This window comes from Tenebrio molitor, chromosome 8 (genome assembly GCF_963966145.1).
Source record: "Tenebrio molitor chromosome 8, icTenMoli1.1, whole genome shotgun sequence".
Taxonomy (NCBI): Eukaryota; Metazoa; Arthropoda; class Insecta; order Coleoptera; family Tenebrionidae; genus Tenebrio; species Tenebrio molitor.
In genome coordinates this window covers 4,652,918-4,675,987 of record NC_091053.1, presented here as the reverse complement: position 1 = coordinate 4,675,987, position 23,070 = coordinate 4,652,918, and the positions used below count along the sequence as shown (strand labels likewise).

At 37.4% G+C, this 23,070-nt stretch overlaps 3 protein-coding genes across 6 annotated transcripts in view; 1 reads left to right on the top strand and 2 right to left on the bottom strand.

Moving 5' to 3' along the window:
* Nucleotides 1–15,096, bottom strand: part of LOC138136590 (FERM and PDZ domain-containing protein 4) — an 82,366-nt gene extending 67,270 nt beyond the window's left edge. For all 3 annotated transcript variants that reach the window (XM_069055814.1, XM_069055815.1, XM_069055816.1), the window contains exon 1: nt 14,874–15,096. The gene's annotated coding sequence lies outside the window, so the exon portion shown is untranslated. The remainder of the gene's footprint in view (nt 1–14,873) is intronic.
* A 40-nt stretch (nt 15,097–15,136) lies between these two features.
* Nucleotides 15,137–17,791, top strand: Ppcs (phosphopantothenoylcysteine synthetase). The gene is made up of 5 exons (XM_069055832.1): nt 15,137–15,317; nt 15,363–15,591; nt 15,638–15,852; nt 15,902–16,087; nt 16,333–17,791. The coding sequence occupies exons 1-5, from the start codon at nt 15,189–15,191 to the stop codon at nt 16,510–16,512; spliced, it is 939 nt and encodes a 312-aa protein (XP_068911933.1). The 5' UTR covers nt 15,137–15,188; the 3' UTR covers nt 16,513–17,791.
* A 24-nt stretch (nt 17,792–17,815) lies between these two features.
* LOC138136595 (uncharacterized) lies at nt 17,816–22,671 on the bottom strand. 2 transcript variants are annotated; one of them, XM_069055830.1, is made up of 6 exons: nt 19,989–20,131; nt 19,114–19,878; nt 18,948–19,045; nt 18,702–18,897; nt 18,337–18,650; nt 17,816–18,042 (listed from the first exon to the last, which is right to left on the bottom strand). In XM_069055830.1, exons 2-6 carry the CDS (start codon nt 19,867–19,869, stop codon nt 17,913–17,915), a joined length of 1,494 nt encoding a protein of 497 aa, XP_068911931.1. In that variant the 5' UTR covers nt 19,870–19,878; nt 19,989–20,131; the 3' UTR covers nt 17,816–17,912. The 2 variants fall into 2 exon arrangements, with proteins under 2 accessions (XP_068911931.1, XP_068911930.1); XM_069055829.1 differs by having other exon boundaries at nt 19,114–22,671.
* Nucleotides 22,672–23,070: the final 399 nt, after the last annotated feature.

Genomic DNA, 23,070 nt, shown 5'->3' with positions numbered 1-23,070 from the left:
ATAAAACAAATTGAAGAAAAAGAAGCACATATTAAAGAAGAAAACAAAAAATTCAGAGAATGGTGGATCAAGTAAGAATAGTGGCAATTTGAATATTTGAGAAGAAGAATAAAAGAAATGGTAGTAACAACGAGTCACTGCTAAAGAGTATGGCAAAAAAATAAACAAAGTGTAAAAGAAAAATTAGAGAAAAGACAAACAGCTATACAATATTTAAAAAGTGATTAGTACAAAAAAAAACTGTTAAAAAAAAGCAAAAGTGTAAAAGTAAGAACAAATCAGTAATCTGATTTGGAACTTGAAAGAAAATATCTTGAAATAAAAACATAAGTTATGAAATCCACAAAAAATAACAAATAAATGATCTTAAGAAAATGTAGGAGACAAAATAAGAGCTGATGCAAGAAACAATGACAAAATGAAGGATAAATGCAAGAAGGTTTGAAGAAAAGACCAAAAAAATTAGAAAAATAACACAAGTCTGCACTGATTTCGATGTTTGCATAAAATTGACAGTTTTTGAACAATTTCGACCCCCTGATTACGAAAATGATTTTGGTTTTGCGCTGTCACGTCTAGTTTTTTCACAAATCGTTTTTTCTTAAAATTGAAATGTTCACCTAGAATGAATGAATTATTTCAAAATTTCGATATTGTAATATCGGACAACAATATGGATATTCGAAATTTCCTTGTTTTATTTGCGAGTGGGACTGCCGGGCACGAAACAAGCATTGGACTCAAAAGAAGTGGCCTTTAAAAACTAGACTTGTACCGGGAAGCAATAATAAAAAATAATTTAGTTGTATCCTAAAAAAGTAGTATTAGGTACCACCAATGCATATCAAACTTTGTTTGATGAAGCAATTTGTAAAGCCTCTTGATAAAAATGGACAATGTTTCAAGTATTAATGTACAAAGTTACCAGATCTCTCCAATGCCAAATGAAAAGAGGTTAGGACCTCAAATAAGATCTTTGTACATAGGTAATGATTTTCAAAATTCTATGTATGTTGTTGAAAGGAATGCCTGGACGGCATTTAAGAACGTCATAGAAAAATTGCTTGGAAATCACAAAGATGAAGACTACGAAAATATTGTAAGAATCATGTTTAAAAATTTTCACATCTTGGGATGTAATATGAGTTTGAAAGTGAATTTCCTCTTTTCGCACTTAAATCTTTTTCCTAAAAATCTTGGTGCTGTCAGCGAGGAACAAGGGGAACGTCTTGACCAAGCTATAAAACAAATGGAGAGGTGATATCAAGGAAGATGGAGCGTATCAATGATGGTAGACTTTTGCTGGATGTTACAGCGCGATGTACCCAAAAAAAAAAATACAGCAGGCAATCAATTAAAAGAAGTTTCCTCACAAAGCGTTAAAGATGCCATTCTCATAAGGAATAAAAAATTTAGTTAGATTATTAACCAAGAATTATTATAAACATCTTATTTTCCTAAATAAATTGCTTAATTTTTTTTGTTAATTGTGAAAAAACCTGACGTCATACAAAAAAATGAATTGTATTTTTGTAATCAGGGCTCCAATGTTATACAAAATCAGTTATCAAAATCAAAACATCGATTAAAAAGTTTTGTTTTGCAGGCCTGTGTAATGGAAAGTATCAGCAAAAGTTTAAAATCAAGAGCGTTTGAAATCTAAGAAATGTGGAAATAAAAAAAAAATCAATTTAAACAACTTACAAGATTAGGTCAAGATGCCAAAAAGTAAAAATTGATGAACCTGGTATACCGGGTGTAGAATTGTTTTACGAGACAGCATTTTACATCTAAAAATAAAGAGTTTCAATTATTTGCTCCCCTAACATCTTTATGGCAAAATAGTTAAGACGAAAGTTAGAGAGAATTAAAATTGCTGTCCAATTTCAGTCTTAGTTTTATTCTAACATCTTGTGGTACTGAAAGAAAGACAAGAAAGGAGTTAAGGAGATAAGACAAAAAGACTATTTTTATTTGTCAGATGGTTTCACTATTATTTTATTTTCTTTCGATTTGCATTTTAAATGAACTCCTACAGGACTACAGGACTAAATGTTCAAACTTCTCTACATTCTATGGCTGGAATTGATCGGCCTGGGAAACTTGAAGCAAATGTTGCTTGGAAGTTGCTTAAAAAGATCCCCCATAATACAATTTAATGAAGGATACCTCTTCATTCGTATTGTTCCTTCGTTACTACTTTTTAGTATTTTTGTGTTAACTCCCTTCCTGTCTTTCTTTCAGTACCACAAGATGTTAAGAAAAAACGAAGACTCAGATTCGACAGGAATTTTAATTCTCTCTAACTTTCGTCTTAACTATATAGCCATAAAATTGTTAGGGGAGCAAATAAATGCTGTCTCGTAAAACAATTCTACACCCGGTATACATTGAAGCTAATGATATAGAAAAGTTGGAATAATCGCCAAATTTTACAAATGAATGTAGAAAAATTAGATGAACACATTAAATGTTTGTAATAAATTATAAAAGATAAACCAAGAGCTGATACAAGAAACAGGATAAAATGATGTATAACAGAAAAAACTTTGAATAAAAAGCCAAAAAGAACATCAGAAAAAAAATAAAAGAAACAAAAAAATAAATAAGAAGATATAAAGAAAATATGTAATAGAGAAAATAAAATAAAATAACAAAAGTGGAAATAAAGCTAAAGAATAAAATGCAAGATTACTGCAATAGAGCATCAAATAAAAGAAACAACAATAAAAAAATTTAAAGAAAAAATATAAAAAAACATTAATGAAACGCAAAGAAAAATTAGGTGAAGCTATACGATGTTAGAAGAATGTAAGAGATAAAATAAGAGTTAATGCAAAAATATTTTAATAATAAATAAAAAGAAGAACAACGAAATAAGACGTGAGAAAATAAGAATGTGAAGAGTAAACATGTAAAAAAAAACAAAAAAGTGGCACGAAATTAATAATAATAGGCCTTTATTAAATAAAAAACAAAATATCGGGTGTTCATTTAAATGTACATATCCTCAAAGTTGATAACAGTCAATTGTGAACGCACCACGGAGTATAAATCACGGATCAGCTGTTTAAATCTAACCTCACTTTTTGCGTTGTTTGCGTTTTTACTCTGCAGACTGACGAGTGGCGCGTTCACAATCGACTCTTTAAGGCCAACTTTGAGGAGAAATTTCAATGAACACCCTATACAATGAGGCAAACTTTCGCTGGAGCTATTCGCACTTAACTTCATACAAAATAAACCAACACATATAAAAGAAAATGCAAACGAAAATGAAAAATATAAAATACAATGTTTACAAAAATTCAAGAGGAGATTTTAAAAAGAACCGAGGGTATAAAATATCTACAAAAAGTAAAACTGGGACGAGAGAGGAAAAGAAAAGAAAAACAAAAAAATTTACTTAAGTGAAAAGTGAAAATATAATGTACCTACTTATTAGAGGTGTTTTCAGGTAAAATAGTTTCAAGAAAATCTAAACAAAAGAAAAAAGGCGAAAAAGAAAAAAACGGAGAGGATGGGGATGGGTCTGCTAGAGCGTCATATTTCGTAAAATGACAGAATAAATGAAATATGCAGACAGTGCTGCGTAAAAAGTAAAAGTAGAAAAACAAACCATGGTGCTCCCAACAAAATAAAAATTGATATTGAGTACTTCAAATTTATATGAAATGAAATACATGGTTACTTACATTAGAGTATGGTAGGAGTATTTTACAGCGCAAATAGTAGGTTTCATGCACGAGGCAAAGCCGAGTACCTAATTAATTGGAGCGCTGTAAAATACCTATCGTACGACATTTGTATTAGACTTTTCAGCTGACTAAATGTTTTATTTTGCACTTTTACCGATTTTTATGAAATAACAAATGTAAAACTTTTTAACATACAGATCTGCTAACCTGATTTGTATTTGCCCTCTAATGATTATGATTATTTATTAGTCAATAAAAATGTTAAAAAATCATTCATCGAATGTAAATGTGTTATTTGACACTAAATTAAAGTAACGTATGAACACTTTCATTTTAAAGTTACTGTAAAACGAGTAAATTAACCGTGCGTACTATCGCATTCCTCCAGAACACCCGTCGGTAAATCGCAGCTACCTTAACCTAAATTAAAAGGTAAACGTGTGTTACAGTTAGAGTAATTTTTGTCTCATTATTCTAAACTGAAAAAACACTCATTTCATTTTACACCAAAACTACGAAGTACCAGTCGCCGCCATGTCTCTTTACATCTTGACAGATCCAATTCATTCCTTCGAGTGGCAATCATTATTAAATTATTCCACAATCGAAATCTTAATTACTGCCACCGTATCAATTAGACTGAAACCCGATCGCGAGTTTTATTCCACGTCGACATAATCGCTTTAGTTTTAATCAAGTTTCGCAATTAACATTTAAACTTTATTAACAGCGACATATCGATTGGGGCACGTCAGCCATTTCCCATATGAAATTTTACATAAAGGCAAAACGTCGACTAAATTCGACGCGAAATTATTGTTCAACATGTTACAAAACGGACGGTCCCAGCAAAAACGCAAAATTAAATTCTCTTGTTTGGTATCATACAAAGTGATCAAAAAGAAAACAAATCAGGGTAAAATGAGTTTTATCAGATTTTTCCAGAGGTAGGCAACCAATAAAACGACTGCGTATAGCAAGTATGTATACATATGTGTACGATTAAGCCAATACAGACGTTTCGACAAAACAAAAGATGAGGTAGCACTCTTGATTTGTTTCTTTGTTGATCCCTCTGTAGAGTATAAATTTTATTTTGCTAATCTAGTCTGCAGGAAATTGGTAGAAATTTTGAAAGGGCGAGTTGAGAATGTTTCCCAAATCCGGAGCCATTTAGTCGGTTAAATAACACTTAAATTACTGCAGCACTAATTAGGTTTTTCCAGGCCTACGACCCTACAATTTTCAGCTGTTTATCACCATCAACTCATAACTTTAACAACGATTTCCTCACTAATGAAGATGGAGCGTTGCGGTTTTCTCCAGTGAATTCTCCGGTCGATTATCTTTCATCGGGAATTTATGTCAGTTGTGAAACTGGTAATTAAAGACATCGACCATGTTGGAAAATAAGAACAAAGAAAAACTCACAATTAATTCGCCGACTTCGTAAACACTGGCTCATCAAGCTTGCCTCTGCAAATATCCCCCGAAGAAAAGTCCAATATTTTACTTCATTATGCTACTCGATGAATTTTTAATAAGGGATTTCGCGATAATTAATCGTCAAAGAGACTCCATCAAGCTTGAATTTATCCACTCCGTGGACCAACACTTTCCCTCTTAAAATGCAACGAAACCCGACCAAGAAAGCGCACACGAGCTAATTATAGCCGAGTGAAAAGTTAAATAAGAGTAACACCTACAGAGTGACAAATTTAGCTGATCTGTTTACATTTCATCTCCACACCGTCTTCGCCGTATTGACATAAACTGTGAACCGAATTATTTTAAAAGCGGCGAAAATAAACAATCATCCACTCGGAAAGCTCTCTCATTGCGACGAACGAAACGGACATGGCCGACTTAATTGGAGGTTAAACGTGGAAAAAATATAGTGAGTGCGTTCTAAAAGTGGACATGTCGCCAGACACGTGCTGCACCGGCTATTATTAGACAGGTGCAAGTGCAACAGCTGTCACAATAAAGGCAGAATTGTGTCAAATGGGACCAAGTGGTGGAGAGAGGTTTCCAAGAGAAATCACATTCTCAAAAAGTCGACAGTTTTTTGGACAGCTGTGTACAAAAAAGGAGAAGGAGTAGACTTGGAGATAGGATGAGTTGTACCAAATTGCGTAGATTTTTTTCAAATTAAAATTCAGAAGGGAAATTATTTGGATGTTTGTGTTTTTACTCTGCAAACAAACGGGTCCTGTTTTCAAGCCTCGGCTGCGCCTCGGCCAAAAAACTCAAACTCGATCGGAAAAGATGCACTTTTTGCCCTTGATACACAAGTATCAAAACAATATAAAACAACGTGAAAAGGACTAAACCTTCTCTTGTTACAGTATTATAAATCAAAAATTTTGGAAATCTGCCTCATAGATTACCGATTACATATATGTATGTTTCACAAAAAAACGATACAAAAAACTTCCGCAAAAACAAAACCAACATAAATTACAAAATGTCATTTTCGATATTTTTAAAAATGATTTACATATCTAAATTGCAATTTTCAAAAAAACTTACTCAAAATACGGCTATATATTAATTTGATAGTATGAATTATACATATATTTATAAGAAAGAAGTTCATACAATAAAAGAAATTAAACAATAATAAATAAATAATCATTTCTAGTTGTTTCACGTTTTTAGGTAGCTTAGTTTTGGAGATATGGACGGTTTTAGGAAAATCTTTCCTATTTTTTTAAGCCACTACGCAACGTTTTTCGCCAAAATGGCAGAGAGAAAAGTTGTTCTTTTTGATGAGTTCTATTACCAGTTAAAATTTATGCACCTATTTCAGAAACACCCTGTATATGTATTTATAAGAAACAAGTTCATACAATAAAAGAAATTAAACAATAATAAATTAATAATTATTATAATGTCGTGTAAAATAATAATTTAAAAACACGACTTTCAAAGGAATTATCAGTACGACAGAAGTACCCGCAATGATACTACTCGTGAAACCGGAGCAGCACATTGAATTTGCGAACGGGGTCACTCGTAGATATCATCAATCAATCACTTGTTCTATTCTAGCTGACAAAAATAATAAAATAATATTAATCCGGCCTGAATGCCGTGTCACCGGGTGTGTACATAATAAGTGCTGCAAGCCCTTCCCACAAGACAAAGCAATCTGTCAGCTCTGCTCTGGCTCACTATACTATTTTTAGGCAAATTACCACAGCACAATATCAAATCTGCCGAAATTTACGGAAACCTAGCCCCCATACTATCAATTGTTTATTTATACATGCAGATCTGCGTATGAATATTTCATCAGCTCCGGCACAATTCATTTGGAAATAAACATTTTTCGGGGCTGTTTTATTTGATTTCGCCCAAACAATAAAGTCTTCCGCTTGCTCCACAAGACCGCAACAGATTATAAATCGTTCCTTGATCCTTCCTGCTCGCTCTCTATTTTCACCTGTGCATTGCCAGTGTAGTCATTCCGTACACGTCTCGTTGCATTTCTCCGAAGAAAGCGCGAATTCGTTGCAGTTTCTCTCGTTGGACGGATTTACGCCGTCCTGATGGCCGTTTTAAACGTGTTGATCACTTTAAAACCGCCACCGAGGGGTCGTTACGACGGTTTATCGCCTATTGAACGTTTAGGTTTTGTGAATGAATGGGAAGTCTGGCTTTAGTACGTCAATGCGTATGTTTCACTGTGTTTTATTGCAGGTTTATGTACTTCAATCCGAAAATAAAGCCGGAACTGGTGGTGGTATTAAAGAAATCATTTACATATTCCAAAGCGAGCATTTATTGTAGCTCATTCAAACTGCCACTGTATACTCCACGGTTTTTCAATGGGACTCGGGTCTGGTACAGTAGGAGTACAAGATATTGTACTTGATCTTACCAGCAGCGGAACGGGTACATTACCTTAGTAAAGAACACTGTAAAACTGTTTATCTCTGGAAATTACAAAAATGACATTTATGACAATCCTGATTGGTGCGACTTGTTTTTTATCATTTCGCAAAAATTGCAGAGCACAAATGCGTTGAAGACCGCCAGTAAGAAATGTTTAACCCAAACGTTCCAACCCTCATAAAAGTATTAGTACGTTATAAAGACCTGCATAAGACTACTCCAGTATCTTGTACTTCTACTATAGATTTCTCTTTCTACAAACACAAGTCATTCTATAACCTAGATTCGTTACATTTTTCCACAAAAATTAAATTCTTCAAAAATTAGTATTGCTATTATTATTATCATACAAGGGGCACAGCATCGAGGCCGGATTTATTTATTATCATTACGTTAATTTCGATCGAGTAATCAAGCAATTAAATACCAACAGGATGCAGTTTCTTCGGCGACCACCCATCCAAATATTGACCACCCTCGACTTTGCTTAGTTCCTCTGATCGAATTAAAAGTTTGTACTTTCAGGTGTTTTTGCTATGTTCGAAAGCAACATTTTTTGCAGTCCCAACTTTTTGTATCTTTTTGCCCGGACAGGTGCAAGAACTCGATGGTGTCCCAACTGTTGCGTGCAAAACCGCAGCGCCGCCACATAAAGTGTCTCGTTTGCAAAATTAAAACGCGCCAGCTGTCAAATCGACCCATTCCGTTGTTCCGGTCGGGTGACCCCGCCGGACCAACCCTTCGATGAATCGAAGCACCCTTTAATCATCGCGGGTGGATGTCACGACGGATTAGTTAGCCTCCGATTACACCAGCTCTGCGGTAAATAATAAACGCGATGGTCGATTTCGCTTTCTCGGATTGGATTTTTTCCGCCGTTTGGGGTAAACTTTGACCGCTGTTACTGCCAATTTACTGGATTTGGGGGATTAGCGGGGGGGATTACGTTACTGCGAGTCAACAGATCCGGATTTGCATGGGGCGGAACACCGAACATGACCTTTCGTCTCTGCAAAAGCAAATATTGATCTTTGGTACAATTACAGCGGTCTGATGATGTGGAAAGGTGAAATCCTGGTCAGTGACATTTTTCGGGCTGACCCTAGGTGAAGAGGGACCAGTTTTTCACGCGGAAGGTCAACCTGATTGATACATCCGGCCTAGATGCCGTGCCTCCATTTTTCTAATAATAACAGTGAAAAAAAATATATACAGGGTGTCTTAAAATTATCGTATTCCGAGTTCGGGGCTTAGTAGGGGACATCCTGTTGACTAAGTAAAAACGTTTAAAAAAAATTGCTGTCATTTTGAAAAAAATATCAAAGTTGCCAATATTTGTTCAAAAGTACCTGGTGAATATTCTAGCTATGTTGTACTTCTCTTTTGAACAAAAATTGGAAAAATAAAACTTATTTTTTCGAGATTAAGCTGTGTTTTCAATAAATGTCTTCATTTATATTTTAATATTTTACATAATCATCCTCACCTTATTTGAAAATGAATGTCAACCATTTATATTTTTTATTTGAAGAAAACATGATGAAAAGTTTGAACCTTCCGACCCATTTATCTTTGTAAAGACCCCCCTATATTTTTTATTTTATTTTTTCAAGATTCCTGAGATTTTTCCCTACAAGACCCCCGACTTGGAATACGTTAATTTTGCGACACCCTGTATAAAAAAATCCACCAACTGATTATTCACATTATTCTCGTGGAAAATATATATTTCTATACTTTGCACCATTTTACTGCTGCTTTTACTGGCAATTTGTATTTCCTTTGGCAATTATCGGCTTATGATTATTTGTGGACGTGTGGAGTGACCATAAATCTACTTTTAAATGGTTATTGGCATCATTAACATCGATACAATGGAAAAAGTAACAAAGTTGGCTGTAGCCAAAATGGTGTTCCAAAGTGTAGTCCACGTGATTGTAAATATGGTTTAGCATTGATTGTCACGAAGTATCGGGTGTTCAATTAAATGTAGGCGTTAAAGAGTCGATTGTGAACGCACCACGGACCAGCTGTTTAAATCTAACCTCACTTTTTGCATCGTTTAGTAGTAAATTCGTCACAATAATTCTTGATCGGTTCCAACTTTCCCCCCGACAATTATCTGCCCCCAAAACATCCACCCTCTTCGCCTCAAAGCTCACATTGGGTGTCCACAGTGACAGTTTATCTGCGAAGATATGTCGATAATTCAAATTAGCAGGCTAATGCGCAGATTAATAATCCCGACAACTTTGCGCAAATAACCCCAAGTGATTTAAGCGTTCCCAGTTTCAATTTAACCGGCGGCAATGGTGAAATCTCACGTGACCTGAAGACCGCATTTTAATTGGTCGCGCCCCCCCGGTAAAATACAACTTAAGCAAATCGGATTATGCATGTAAATGACGCAATGAAAGTGTAAGCAATTCTAATGAAGCAATTAAAGGTGGGTTTGGGCGAAGAAGAGAATGAAGCTGTCAAGGATTAGCATTTAATTAATTTAATGGGCGCCCCCCTGCGCGGGACTCGCAAGCTCGCATTCATCATTCGCCGAAAGGGAACGAGAAAAAATCACGAAGGAGACGTGTGGAAATCGCAATGAAAAATTACCCGTTCGGTGGGAAATCGAATTGATTTGGGAACGGGCGAGTTTTCTTTAAGGGGCGGGGGAATTCCCGGACGCACTAATTACGTTGTTGGAAAAATATTTTCCGCCCCGGCTTCGTTGATTCCTTGATTTGATTTGTGTTTTCTTCCGCGTATTATGGCCGACATGTACACAACTCCGAAGCCAAGCGTCTGCAAGGTAAATATTTACTTGTGTTATTTGTGGAGGTAACAGCCTTACATTATTTACGTTTTGTATCCGTTTCGCGGAAAAATTATTAGCGGGGGAGGTTCAGATTTTTACGAAAGTTGAGCAGATGTGACGTGAGAAAAAATGTTTGCAAACGGGGCGACAGCTGAAGGAAGTCTTTGAAAAATGCCAAAACTGCTTTTGACGAGATCCGTAAAGTGGAGACTTGGCGAAAGATGACGTTGCGCGTCACAAATTCTACAGCAAAAGTGGAAGTTGGGATAAGAATTTATTACGTTATAAGCAGGTTAGGAAAGCGAAAGACCTGATCGAACATGTATGAGCTTGAACGATAAAAGCGACAGAATCAGAGACGCTGGAAAGTTGAGATTGATGTGATCAAGAATAGATCAATTTGAAGGATTTAAAAGTGGAAGCACAATTAAAATGAAAAGAAATGCAAGCATGGTCAAGAATATATGAATGTGAAGGACAAAGGAAAAAACAAAATATGCTGATCAGGAAGATGAAAAATTCGTTAGAGAGAACAAACGACAGATTAAGAATGGGGATAGAGAACGAATTGTTCCAAAAAGACAGAAGTGATGAGGTAGCTTCACTAGAAAGAAGAAAAAAACTGACCATAAAAGCTATGATGGCAAATGCAGACAGTTTTATTGGAGAGAAGAGATAATCATGATCAAGAATACAAGAATAATGGGGTTGTAAAATAAGTCTAATCAAAAGGGCATAATGTAGAAGGTAATACTGATCAAGAAGAAGAGTTAAGTTCTTTTAATGAGGAAGAGAAGGTAGAGATATAGATCAAGAATGTGACGAAGAATTCCTAACGACAGAAGTTATACAGAAAGACCATAGTACTAAGAACGGTAAAGGCAAACATGATCAAGAGTACCTACAAAAAGATGAAAGAAGTCTTAACTTCAAAGGCGACTATGCTGAAGACAGAAAATGCTAACGGAAGATTCTAAGCGTAACATGATCAGAAAAGAAGACAGTGTAAGAGACAGAAAGAGAGAGAGAAGATTACCTTGATCAAGGTGTTGGAGTTGATCTTCTTCAAATAGATGCAATGAAATATTGACTAGCAAAGTGATCAAGAATAAATGAAGCAAGACGACACAAAAGAAAACAGTACGAATGACACTAAATGATTACGTAGACATAAATTTGAAGGAGATTTTAGCCGCCAAAGCAAAACTGAGAGAAATTTAAAAAACAAGGGCTATAAGAGATTAATGTGAAACAGTTAAGGATACCAAGCTACGTCAGAAAGAACAGATAGGTCTGTAGAAGATATTGTCTAAGAAAACGACAGAACTGAAGACGCAAAAAGAAAAAACACTGACCACAAAAGCGATGATGCCCAATGCACGAAGTTGCTTTGGAGTAAGGGGATAATCATGATCAACTGGGAGGGTATACTGACCTGACCAAGAAGATAACAGAGTTAAGAAATGTTTGCTAAGGAAGCAAAGGTAGTGATACTAATAGTGTAGTAGTGATACTAACCAAGAAGGTGAGGAAGAATGCCTAAAGACAGAAGTTATCCATAAAGACTACAGTACTAAAAGCAAATATGATCAAGAATACATAAATCTGAAAAAGATCTTAACATCAAAGAAATGGAATAGATGTTGACAAAAGATTATGGAAAGAAATACTGATCAGAAGAGATAACACTCGAAAGGAACAAGAGAAGGGAAAGATCACAAAGACTACGGTACTAAAGACACTGAAGAAAACATAACGAAGACTTTCTTTAAAGACCTCTCAACTGTCAAAGGGACTATGCTAAAGACAGAAATTTCTGTTGGAAAATATCGTGACCAAGAACAAAGATCTAGAAGGAAATGCTGAGTAGAAAGTTGACGGTTGAAGACGTTAAATTTCGTTAGAAAGGATTCGTGCACATAAACACGTTGCGGCTATTGATTAAGAGCCGACGCAATTGAACACACGGCTTGCTTTATAAAGAGACAACACACGAATAAAATACAAGGGTTTAGGTAACACAGATTAAAAACAGAAAACAAACAGAACCAAAAATAGAAGAAAAAGGAAAAAGATAAAGACAATTAAGTTAACACACCTAAAGACAGAGCTGTTGTTGGGAAACAATAAATTGCAATAAAATTACAATTATGAAATTATAATAGATACTAAAAAAGGACTAAGAAGAAATGAACTTTTTTATTTTCAAAAATGAACTGATCTCTGCATTTTTCGTTCGGTAGAAAATTTAGACAATGAATTATGATATGACCATTATGAAACATTTTTCGTTACATATTATTTGAAACGCTTACGTACTCCGTGGTCAATGTCCCTTTTTGCAAATTTGTCAAAAAAAATCTAAAACGGAATGTAAAATTTTAATGCGAGATCTTTTATAAATCTTAGGGCAACATAGAAATAGCAATAAAATCATATGGCACCTTGAAAATGTTTTTGGAAAACCTCTCAATAGCGGCCACAACAATTTATTGTAAAAATGACCGCTATAGGGAGGTGGCCGTTATTGAGAGTGAAGAATAAATAAAACAAGTGGATTATGCTTACTTTATTAAGACTAAATATTTTAAACATTGCCTGCCGTATTACATCATGTTTATTACATTTTTTTTTTTAATATTTTTCAATAGAGTTTGTTTTAAGTTCTTAATTTTTTTAAATAAAACCTGAGATTCACAGTTTGCTAAAATGTTAACAACTTCTACAGTATAGCTAGTTCTCTTTTATCAGAATAGAAAACTTTGTACGTCTCTTAATTTATCACACACTTCACCCATATCTTTGATATTTGACGTAAGTATAAAAAAGGATTTTAGGATATTGGGTATCTTTTGTCAAAACAATTTATAACCGGTATTGAAATGTAAAACTGCAGTTCATTTTCCAATAATACCTTTGTCGTAGTGGTCGTGGCCGTTTTATGGGGTGTCCGCTATTAGGAGGGTTTTCGGAATAATCGCTTCTAGGAACAAAACTGGCCGTTCTTAGAGGTGACCGTTTTTCAGAGGTGGTCGAAAAAAGAGGGTTTACTGTATTGATCCCGATTTTGAATTAAAAAATTCTTCAAAGATCAATACATATTTAAATTACAACTCTTCTCACAAATAATGAAAGGATCGTTTTGATCAGCCTACCAGACTCCACTCAACTGAATCCTTTTCCTTTGAACATTCCAAATTTTTGACTGTTCCAGATACAGACATTTTCACAATACCAAATCCTAATGTATTGTATTCCTATTGTTTTCTACCTTAAAAACCAATACATACCGACGATAATAATAAAACAATAAACAATTACAGACATTTCCATCTAACAATAAGCCAAAACAAATGGTGGTAACTAATTTCGTACTAGTACAAATTTGAGTAATTTTATAAAACAACTTGAGAAACAGATGATAATTTTGGAACCGTAACGCAACAATCGTAGTCGCAAACGTTGATAGAGAAACATACAATTATGTCATTGGGAAGTACTTATTCCGATGACGCAACTTCAGGTTCATTATGTAATTACATAAACCAATATAGGAATCGTTCAACGCATTCACTCCTCCACTAACACAACTATTGTTATCGAAAACTGCAAACAACAGCTGCACCGCTTCCACTGTTTAACGCAAAAACGGCAATTATTTGATAAAAACTGTAAACAATCCGACAGGTGAAACACATTAACAGGCACTTTTAAACAAAATGCGTTGAATAATCTGTTAAATAAACCGTCAGCCACACATATACACAGAAGAGCTTTTAAATGGCCGTAAATCGACGATTCCAAGTGTAAACTGATACGTTGCGGTACTTCAAAACAACGTAACATTGTTAATTGAGTGCTCAAAAAGGGTCAAAGTGATTGGCCGCTAAGAAAGTCCAGTTGCTGAGACTCCCATTGGTTAAAATCGAACAATGCAGAATCGATAAGGACTTGGATCGTCCTGAGAAGGATTCTCGTGATCTATCAGACAGTGACAGTCGAGACTACGCCCTAATTGTTTTTAGGCCACGCTGTATAGATGCAGCCGCAGGAGTTTTATCAGTCGATCGGGAAACAGAAACCTTGCGAATCTCGAAGTATGAATGAAAAATGAGATTTTTATTGTATTTCCGGTCGACCTACATTTCATAACACCAAAATAATGCAAGTTGTGTGCGAGAGGAGTATGGGGTTATTGGCCTCCTTTTATTTTGAAACGGTGCAACAACATTTATAATCACTTTCATTCGCTAATTACCAATACAGATCTTGACGCATTATTTCCAGCCTGATAACTTTTCGCTTTCTTCCGATTGGATAAGAAGTTATGTAAAGAACGTGTGAAGCGGACTTAATGAATTTTTTCAGCGAGAGTTTAAAATTCAGACGGAGCTAAATCCGGTTTGTTCTGTTGATACAATGGAAAAATGGGTAGATGTGGGAACAAGTAAACAAACACTTACGACACAAGACACCCAGCATGGTTCTCATATGGTAAAATAATCCAAGAAAAAACATGTCCAATCAGACCGACATAAATTATAAAATTCGAGCGAGCACGTCACGAAGCAAAACTTTACTTTTCGACCACTGTCACATGCGAGAACGACACAGTTTTGGAGATTTAACGCTAATGGGGTGACGAGTTGTACACCACCCAACGAGTAAGCAGCGACTGAAGAAAAATGTTTTGAAAACATTTCGTCTGCCCCTCTCTTTACGCTGGCAGTGACAGTCGAGGGACCTGCATTGCCGGCATCTGTCACTTGTCACTTACGATGGCATCGCATTGGGAAGAATTTTACACCACACACTTACCCCCAACGGACTTCGAGGACAATCGGATACTTCTGAAAGAGTTCTGCGACAGACACAACAAAACCGGCCAGCGAATCGTTCTGATCACGGTAAGTCGCCAAAGTGAGGTTATGTGTACCTAGTTGTCATTTCAGTCAGGTGGAACAACTGTCCCCCTGGAGCACAACACCGTCAGATTCGTTGATAATTTCAGCGCGGGCACCCGCGGGGCCGCCTCCGCGGAGTACTTCCTGGAGCACAGCTACGCCGTCATCTTCATGCACCGCCTGAAATCGCTCGAACCCTTCACCCGACATTTCAGCGGCCAGAAATTCATGGACATGTTGGAGCTGCTCGACCAAGGCCCCAACACGACCATCACAGGTCAGTCCCCACCCTTCACTATACCCGCTACAACCGGCAGTTACAGTAAAACCTGACAGCGTGGACGTCCTGGCACCGGTACTAGCCAGCTATAAAAACGCCCAAGAAGGGGGCCGAATCCTCTACGTCACGTTCACAACAGTCGCCGACTATTTCTGGTTGCTGCGGGCCGCTTGCGAGTGTCTCGCCGTCTTCGAAACGAAAGCCGTACTTTTTCTTGCCGCCGCGGTCTCGGATTTTTACGTCCCCTCGAACGAAATGGTGAGATGTCGCGGAGAGTGCGCTTTAAAATTCGACCTTGAGATTGCAGCCCACTCACAAGATCCAATCCGGGGCAGGCGCCCCCACGATCCAGTTGCAACTAGTACCGAAATTGTTGGCGCCGCTGGTCAACTTGTGGGTGCCCCACGCCTTTATAGTCTCATTCAAACTAGAAACTGACGAGAGCATTTTGATTGTCAAAGCGAGGGACTCCCTCAACAAATACAAACACAAAGTAAGGGTTGGATAGGTGGATCGTCTCTTAAAAAACGAATTTTTCTCATTTGCACCTTTTTTAACACAGTCATATTACGTGAAAATGAGGGCAAAATAGAAAAAATATTGTATTACACTCGTTGCATAAGCCATTTTGTCGCACTTTTTGCTTTATAGCACTCCTCGCTGCGCTCGTCGTGCTCTAAAAAACGCGTGCGACAAAATGGTGTCTTATAAAGCTTGTATAATTAATTACCATTTTAGTTAGTTATTGGGAACATGTTGCAAACGAGGAGACAGAAAGTGGTTTTTGTAACGAAAGATAGTAGTTACGAGGTGGTTTTGAAGAGAGAAGAGATCCTGAACGGGATGGAGATCGAAGATCCGATCGTTTCAAACGTCATAGCGAGTCATTCGGAGTTCCTCAAGACACATCAGTATTAGATTTGCGAAGGAACGGGGGCTCAAGAGATAGATGTGTAGATGTGGTACAGTTTATGGATAATCGATGCATCAGGGTAACTATACAACCTAACCAACAATCCTTAGAGAATAAAAGAATAAATAATGAGAATTGTCACTGTGTTCTGGTCGTCACTTTCTACTTAAAATTATTTATAATACTGTTAAAAATGTTTTTACTAGTTTTAAATGTTTACGTTGTCTGTTATCGAGTTGTTATCCACTAGCCCCCCTGACACATGACAATACTCAAAGTTTGACCAGTTCTACATATCCTTTGCCTAAACCTAGTTAATTTAGGGGTACTATGACTGATAGCAGCCTAGGTGAGTTAGCTTTTCTATTAGTGTAATGTGGACAGGGTGATGTTAACTAGTGGTGACTTATTTTGTTTTTACTTTTTTTTTGTATTTGTTTTACATATTTTATGGGTATACGACAGTTGGGGATTTTTTCGCCACAAAATGAAAATTGTACACAACTGTAAGTAGTTTAGGGTGCGGTCCGCATCACTCCGCCTAGAGAGACAATTTTAAATTGAAAATTCGTCTAGTCAGCCGTTGCAATCAAAAAATCAATTGTTTTTGTTAGAATTAGTTAAATTTTAATAAACCAGAAGTCTCGGATTTTTTTTTTTTTTAATAGAATTTATTTTACCGTGAGAAAAACTTCCCAACTGTGGAGGTTTAGACTATTTGTTACTAACATTAAACGTGGGAGTGGAAAGAATAGAAAAGTTTTGACAAAATCGCGGCCGACTTGAAAAACACCGGGGTAGAGCGTGACAGTCGGAGTAGTTTGTTTTTTGGCCGTCGGCGCTGCCAACCCTGCCACACTTGATCCCAAGTCGGCCGTGATAAGCTGGCATTTGTCGACCATTCCATTGATCCTCGCCCCGAGAATCCATCGGTAAGTCAGTTTTCTGTAATCCCGTGGGATTTTGTGTTCGATTGTTTTTGTATTCTTCGTCCTCAATCGGAGGCCAAAAGAAGTAAATGTTTATGTAAATTGTATCCTATACAAGATATATAAGAGAAACCAGTGCCAGTAAAGTAAAATGTAACGCTATCATTGTACAGATAAATGTTTATATACCTGTTTTTATTTTTATACATTCGTCTTTACCTACCTAGAGTGTTATTTCTGTTACCTTCTCTGTTGATAGTAGGCACTCATTTTAATTGTCACGTTTTGTAAAAATGTTGATATAAAACAAAGTGTCAGATAAAAAGAGTAACAATAAATGTTTTTATTTATAAAATGACGTGTTTCAGTAAAAGACAAGTTTGAGTGTTAACATAATCAAACACTCGTAAGAGCTTTATTAAAATACACGTACAAAACCCTGTATCTTACATAATAATAAAAAATATCCATCTTGGCTACTTCTTGTATACAAGTCTTAAAGTTTTTTTAATTTTAAGAATCTGGTCCTTCTCGAGATACTTCTTTAAATACATATCGAACTTCGACTCTTTGCACAGAACTTTGTACAACCGTTCCGCCAATTTCCTGAAAAGGAGAACAATAAGAAACCCTCAAATCGAACGAAGATACGCGCGAGGCGAGCTCATCACACCGTTATCGTTACTGCGAAGCTCGTTGGTGTCATATCGCGACGAAACCAAGTGCAGAACACAACCAGGAATGTTCCAGTTGTGAGAAACTTTGTTTCAAGAAAATCGGTGGGTTAGTTTTTGAGTTAAGCGGATGCAAACAAACAAACAAAAATTCTAAAAACTGCAAAAATGTGTTTTGTATCGCGTAAATGACCTAAAAGTAAAAGTAAAAGAATCAGGACCTCACCTAGTTTCTAGATTCCTGTCTTCGAGGAACCTAGCCATGTTCAGTATGATCCTCTTCCTGGTGTACTCGTTGTTGTTGGGGTTGAGAATAAAATCCGCCCCCACGATGACGATGGCGCAGACAAGCAGCCTGACCGTGGCGGACCTGACGAGAGGATTCTTGTGGAAGGGCCCCTTGCTGCACAAAGCCCTGACCGCATTGTAGGTAGAAATGTGGGTGACCATGCAATCCAGAGCCAAGTTGGCGTCCTGTCGGATGAACTTGTTCGCGTCTGCCGTCTTGAAGAGGAGAAGATTGACGATGTCGTCGAATTCCTGCTGACAAACCCGTCCTGATCTGTTCTGATCGATCAACAATCGCTTTACCGGCCTCCTGGTGTCCCTGACGTACTCGAAGAGGTGTCCCGCGGCTTGACAGGCCGTCCTGCAGACGTGCGAGCGCGGACTCTTCAACAGCTCGATCAGTCTCTGGTTGATGCTGTTCATGTAGTCGTAGATGAAATCCTTGTCGATCACTCGACAGATCTTGACGATGTCGGCCAGGCCTCGCAAGGCTACTCTCCTGAAAAGTGCGCATGAGAGAGGGACGTACGGGGAGTGGGAGGTGGGTACCAGTCGGGCTCTCGGAGCTTGTTCACGGCCACGGAGATGGTGTTGTCGATGGTGGAGTCTGAGGGTTCTATGTTCGTGGTGAAGACACTCATCACCTCCTGAAAGAGGAACCATTTTGTTGTTTGGGGTGTTGCAGAAACCACCAAGTGGAATTATAGAGACTCACATCTGACAGTTTGAAACTGCCTTCACTCCTTATCAAGTCGTCGTCCAAGTCCTTCAGCTTCAACCTCTCGGGGTGTCTCATCGCGTTGATCAGAGTGGTGGAACTGCTGACATCGCTCTTGCTCTGATCGATGTAGGGAATCTTCCGTGAGGATTCCATCCACCTGTTGTCCATCGTAGGCTTCGGACTGGTGGACCGGCCGCGCCGCATCTGCGGAATGAGATAGCTGGCGCTCTGGATGTCCCCCATCTGGCTCTTGATCTGACTGGCGGTGGTGGGACACATGAAAGTGTTCTGGGGGCTGTAACATATCGAAGAGGATTTGCGCCTCGAAAAGGAGTTGTCCGGGAGATCCAGCGACTTGCAGCTTCTCCTGGTCGGTCTTTGTCTCGGCGAGAAGATCTTCTTCACGCGCAGCTCCGACGGTTCTTGGATGTAGTTGGGGTGGTGGAAGCTCTCGATGTAAGATCTGCTCTTCATGTCGTCGCGTTTGTAACAGGTGACCACTTCGGAATGTTGGTGGCGTCTGCTGCGGGTCTTCTCCAGGAAGGTTTGTGTGAGGGGTTTGTCGAGGACTTTCTGTGACTCTTTCTTTTTGGTGCTGAAGAAACAGTCCTGTTCGTGGCAAGATCCGTCCAGAGTGTAATCGGAGAGACGGTCGGTCACGGAATATGGACAGTTTTCCAAAGAATAATTGTTGGAGAAGTCTCTGGGACTTTCCGCTAGACTGTCTGGAGTCATGCATCCAGTTTCCATTTGGGCTAACTGCAAGATAGTTTTGCTTGTCTGTGTGCTAGACTCTTTCACTACTTTCCTACATTTCGACTTTCGTTTTATTAACTTTTCATTAATGTATAACACTTCAGGATCTTTACCTAGACACGTTGACAGCGATGACGATTTGAAATTGATCGTCGAATGCAGACGCGGTCTTTGTTGGCTGTTGGTTCGGTAGACGTTGCAAGAGAATATCGATTTTGCTTGAATGTTGTCGTTTTTCGTGATACTTGGGTTGATGTTATACATACTAGTTCTACGATTTACATGTTATTCAAATTGGTTGACACTGACAGGGCAACTGACAAAATGTGACATCAATTTTGCGAAATTTGGGACACCACACCACAATATCGCAGAACAAAATTTCTAATCTAACAGACGAACAACATTGGCTGTGGAAAATTTCAGTTGCTACTTAGAAGCATCTTCACGAGAGAATTTTGTTTGATTGGTATCTTGACACTGCCCCACATAATGTTCTACCCTTTGAAAATGACGTCGCATCTTCTAATCTAAACTAATAAAAAATTCATCCATCAGAATCGCTAATCATTGCCATGACTTCTCCTGCTGAAAAGAAATCTAGGAGATGATCAGCCCATGCGTCTATGCTCCATTCTTTGTCATTTATTTTTAACTCTGGATAAAAGTGAATCGCCATGGTTAAATTCCTGTCTGTTCCCGATTTTCGGAGTTTTAAAAAAGTCGTCAAATTAATATTTTCGTAGCACCAAATTTGTATTAAGTACTCAATTTATGTTTATGCTCGGTGAAAACCAAAAAAGAAACTGTTTCCTAATATTCAAAAAGGCAATAAATGAGGGCAAATCAAATCAATACAAATAGGCAAGACATTAATAGTGTCTAGCACAATAGAGAAGATTTAATTTTGTCAGAAAAGACCATGAAGGTTTGAGATTACTTCTTGGAATGTTTCTTGGAGTTCAAATAATATCGTAATATCTATGTTGGCACAAGTAATTTCAATGTGAGGTTATGTTCGAATAAACTCTTAGATTTCCCATTTTGTTGCGATTTATGGTGGGCATGAAAGTCGCAACACGGTGTAAAACCTATAAACTCTCGATAATAAAGCAACGAATTTGTTTTGTCAACTTGAAGATTTATGAAGGAAAATTCGACAACAGAACAGGACCGGCTCCAGTAAGTCGTGACTCGGAACCATCAATCAGGTGTATTGTGTATTCCACGATTCTACATCAAATTTGTATTCATTTCTCATATAATGTGTCTTCCAAAAGAAGCAATTACAATAATATTGCATATATTTGTTCAAGATGGTGCCACGAAAATTTGAGGTTATGTTGTCACAAATACCGAAATTTTATCTTTAATTGGGGTTTACATATCACTCTACGGGTTTACACGGTAATGTTTAAGATAACGAAATGCTTGTGAACTATCAGGTTGAAGCAAAAACAGTAATTCGATCGCGGTTAAAGATTTTTGGGGAAAATTTTGTGACAAAACAGGACCAGCTCAAGTAGGTAAGTCTTGACCTGGAACTATCAATCGGGTGTATTCCACATCAAATTTGCATTCATTTCTCACTTAAATGTGTCTCCCAATCCTAAACAGGGCAATTATAATAGTATTGTTATTGTGTCTATTTGATCAGGATGGTGATTATTGCCACGAAAATGTTGAAGTTATTTTGTCATAAACACCGAAATTTTGTCTTTAGTTGGGGTTTACGGAGAACTTGAAGATAACGAAATGCTTCTAAACTATCGGCTTGAAGCAAAAAGGCGCGGTTAAAGATTTTTGAGGAAAGTTCTGTCACAAAACAGGACCGGCTCGAGTAAGTCGTGACCTGGAACCATCAGTCAGGTGTAGGTATTACTCTATTCCACAATTCAACATCAAAATTGCATTCATTTCTCACTTAAATGTGTCTCCCAAGCGGTACAATTATACTACTATTGTGTCTATTTGTTTAGGATGGTGATTATTGCCACGAAAATTTTGAGGTTACGTTGTCATAAATACCGAAATTCTGTCTTTAGTTGGGGTTTACAGCGAACTTGAAGATAACGAAACGTTTGTGAATTATCAGGTTGAAGCAAATTTGTGTTACCTACTCAATTTATATTTATGCTTGGTGAAAACCAAAAAAGAAACTGTTTTCTAATAGTTAAAAAGGCTATAAACGAGAGCAAATAAAATCAATACGAATAGGGAAGGCATTAATAGTTTCTAGCATAATAGAGAAGATTTAAATTTGTCAGAAAAGACTCAGGAGGTTCGAGATTACTTCTTGATGTTCATCGGGGTGGCACAAGTAATTTCAAATTGGTCTCTTCGGAAAGACGCACTATGAGAGCACGTTTAGAAGACGTGACACTTTGAGTATGACTAAGCAAGAAACTTCAGTAAAGAATAAATTAAAATTGCAAACAATGTTGCACTGAATGGGAGTACTCATCGTTCACCTTACGACTGATAAACGCTTTTTGCTCAGTTGAGTAAACCATTTTAGTGCTGCAAAAAACTGTTTTTATGAAAAATGCGACACAGGATGAAAAACAATCACACTGACGCAAACACAAAATTTGAAGTTTAATTGGACGCCTGACGCTCTGTAAGTTACGACATACGTGACAAAACCAAAGTTTTTGTCAAATGGTTGTTGTCCAGAAATATATTTAGACACACTATGTATTAATCAACGAGCGCTTGTTGATGAAAGAAGGAAATGAAGCTGAGACGAGCGAATAACAAAACAACCACAGTAGGTGTAGTTGGAGAGCGCACGGACCCCCCACCACTTTTTTTTTACCTTGACCTCTAAGCCCCTCCCCTTTGACCTTGCTTTCGCCCCCCACCACCAAGGGGGAGGGGCTTGGAGGTCAAGATCAAAAAAATTGGTGGGGGGTTCCTGCGCTCTCCAACTACATTACACGCGAGTAGGTACGATACTTCTCAGAAAGTATAGATTTCATAATTCATCTGTTGGTGTTCTTTTTAATTATGACAGAAGTATGAGTATTACGATGCGTCATAACAATTTTATAGTTTCCACGATAATGTTGTAGATGTAGATGAAATTTTGCGATTGGTCACAACTCATGACCATGAATAATGATTTATTACTCATGACCGAGATTGATTAAAAACATTACTTAACAGTTAATGTATACGGGGTGGCCACCGGAG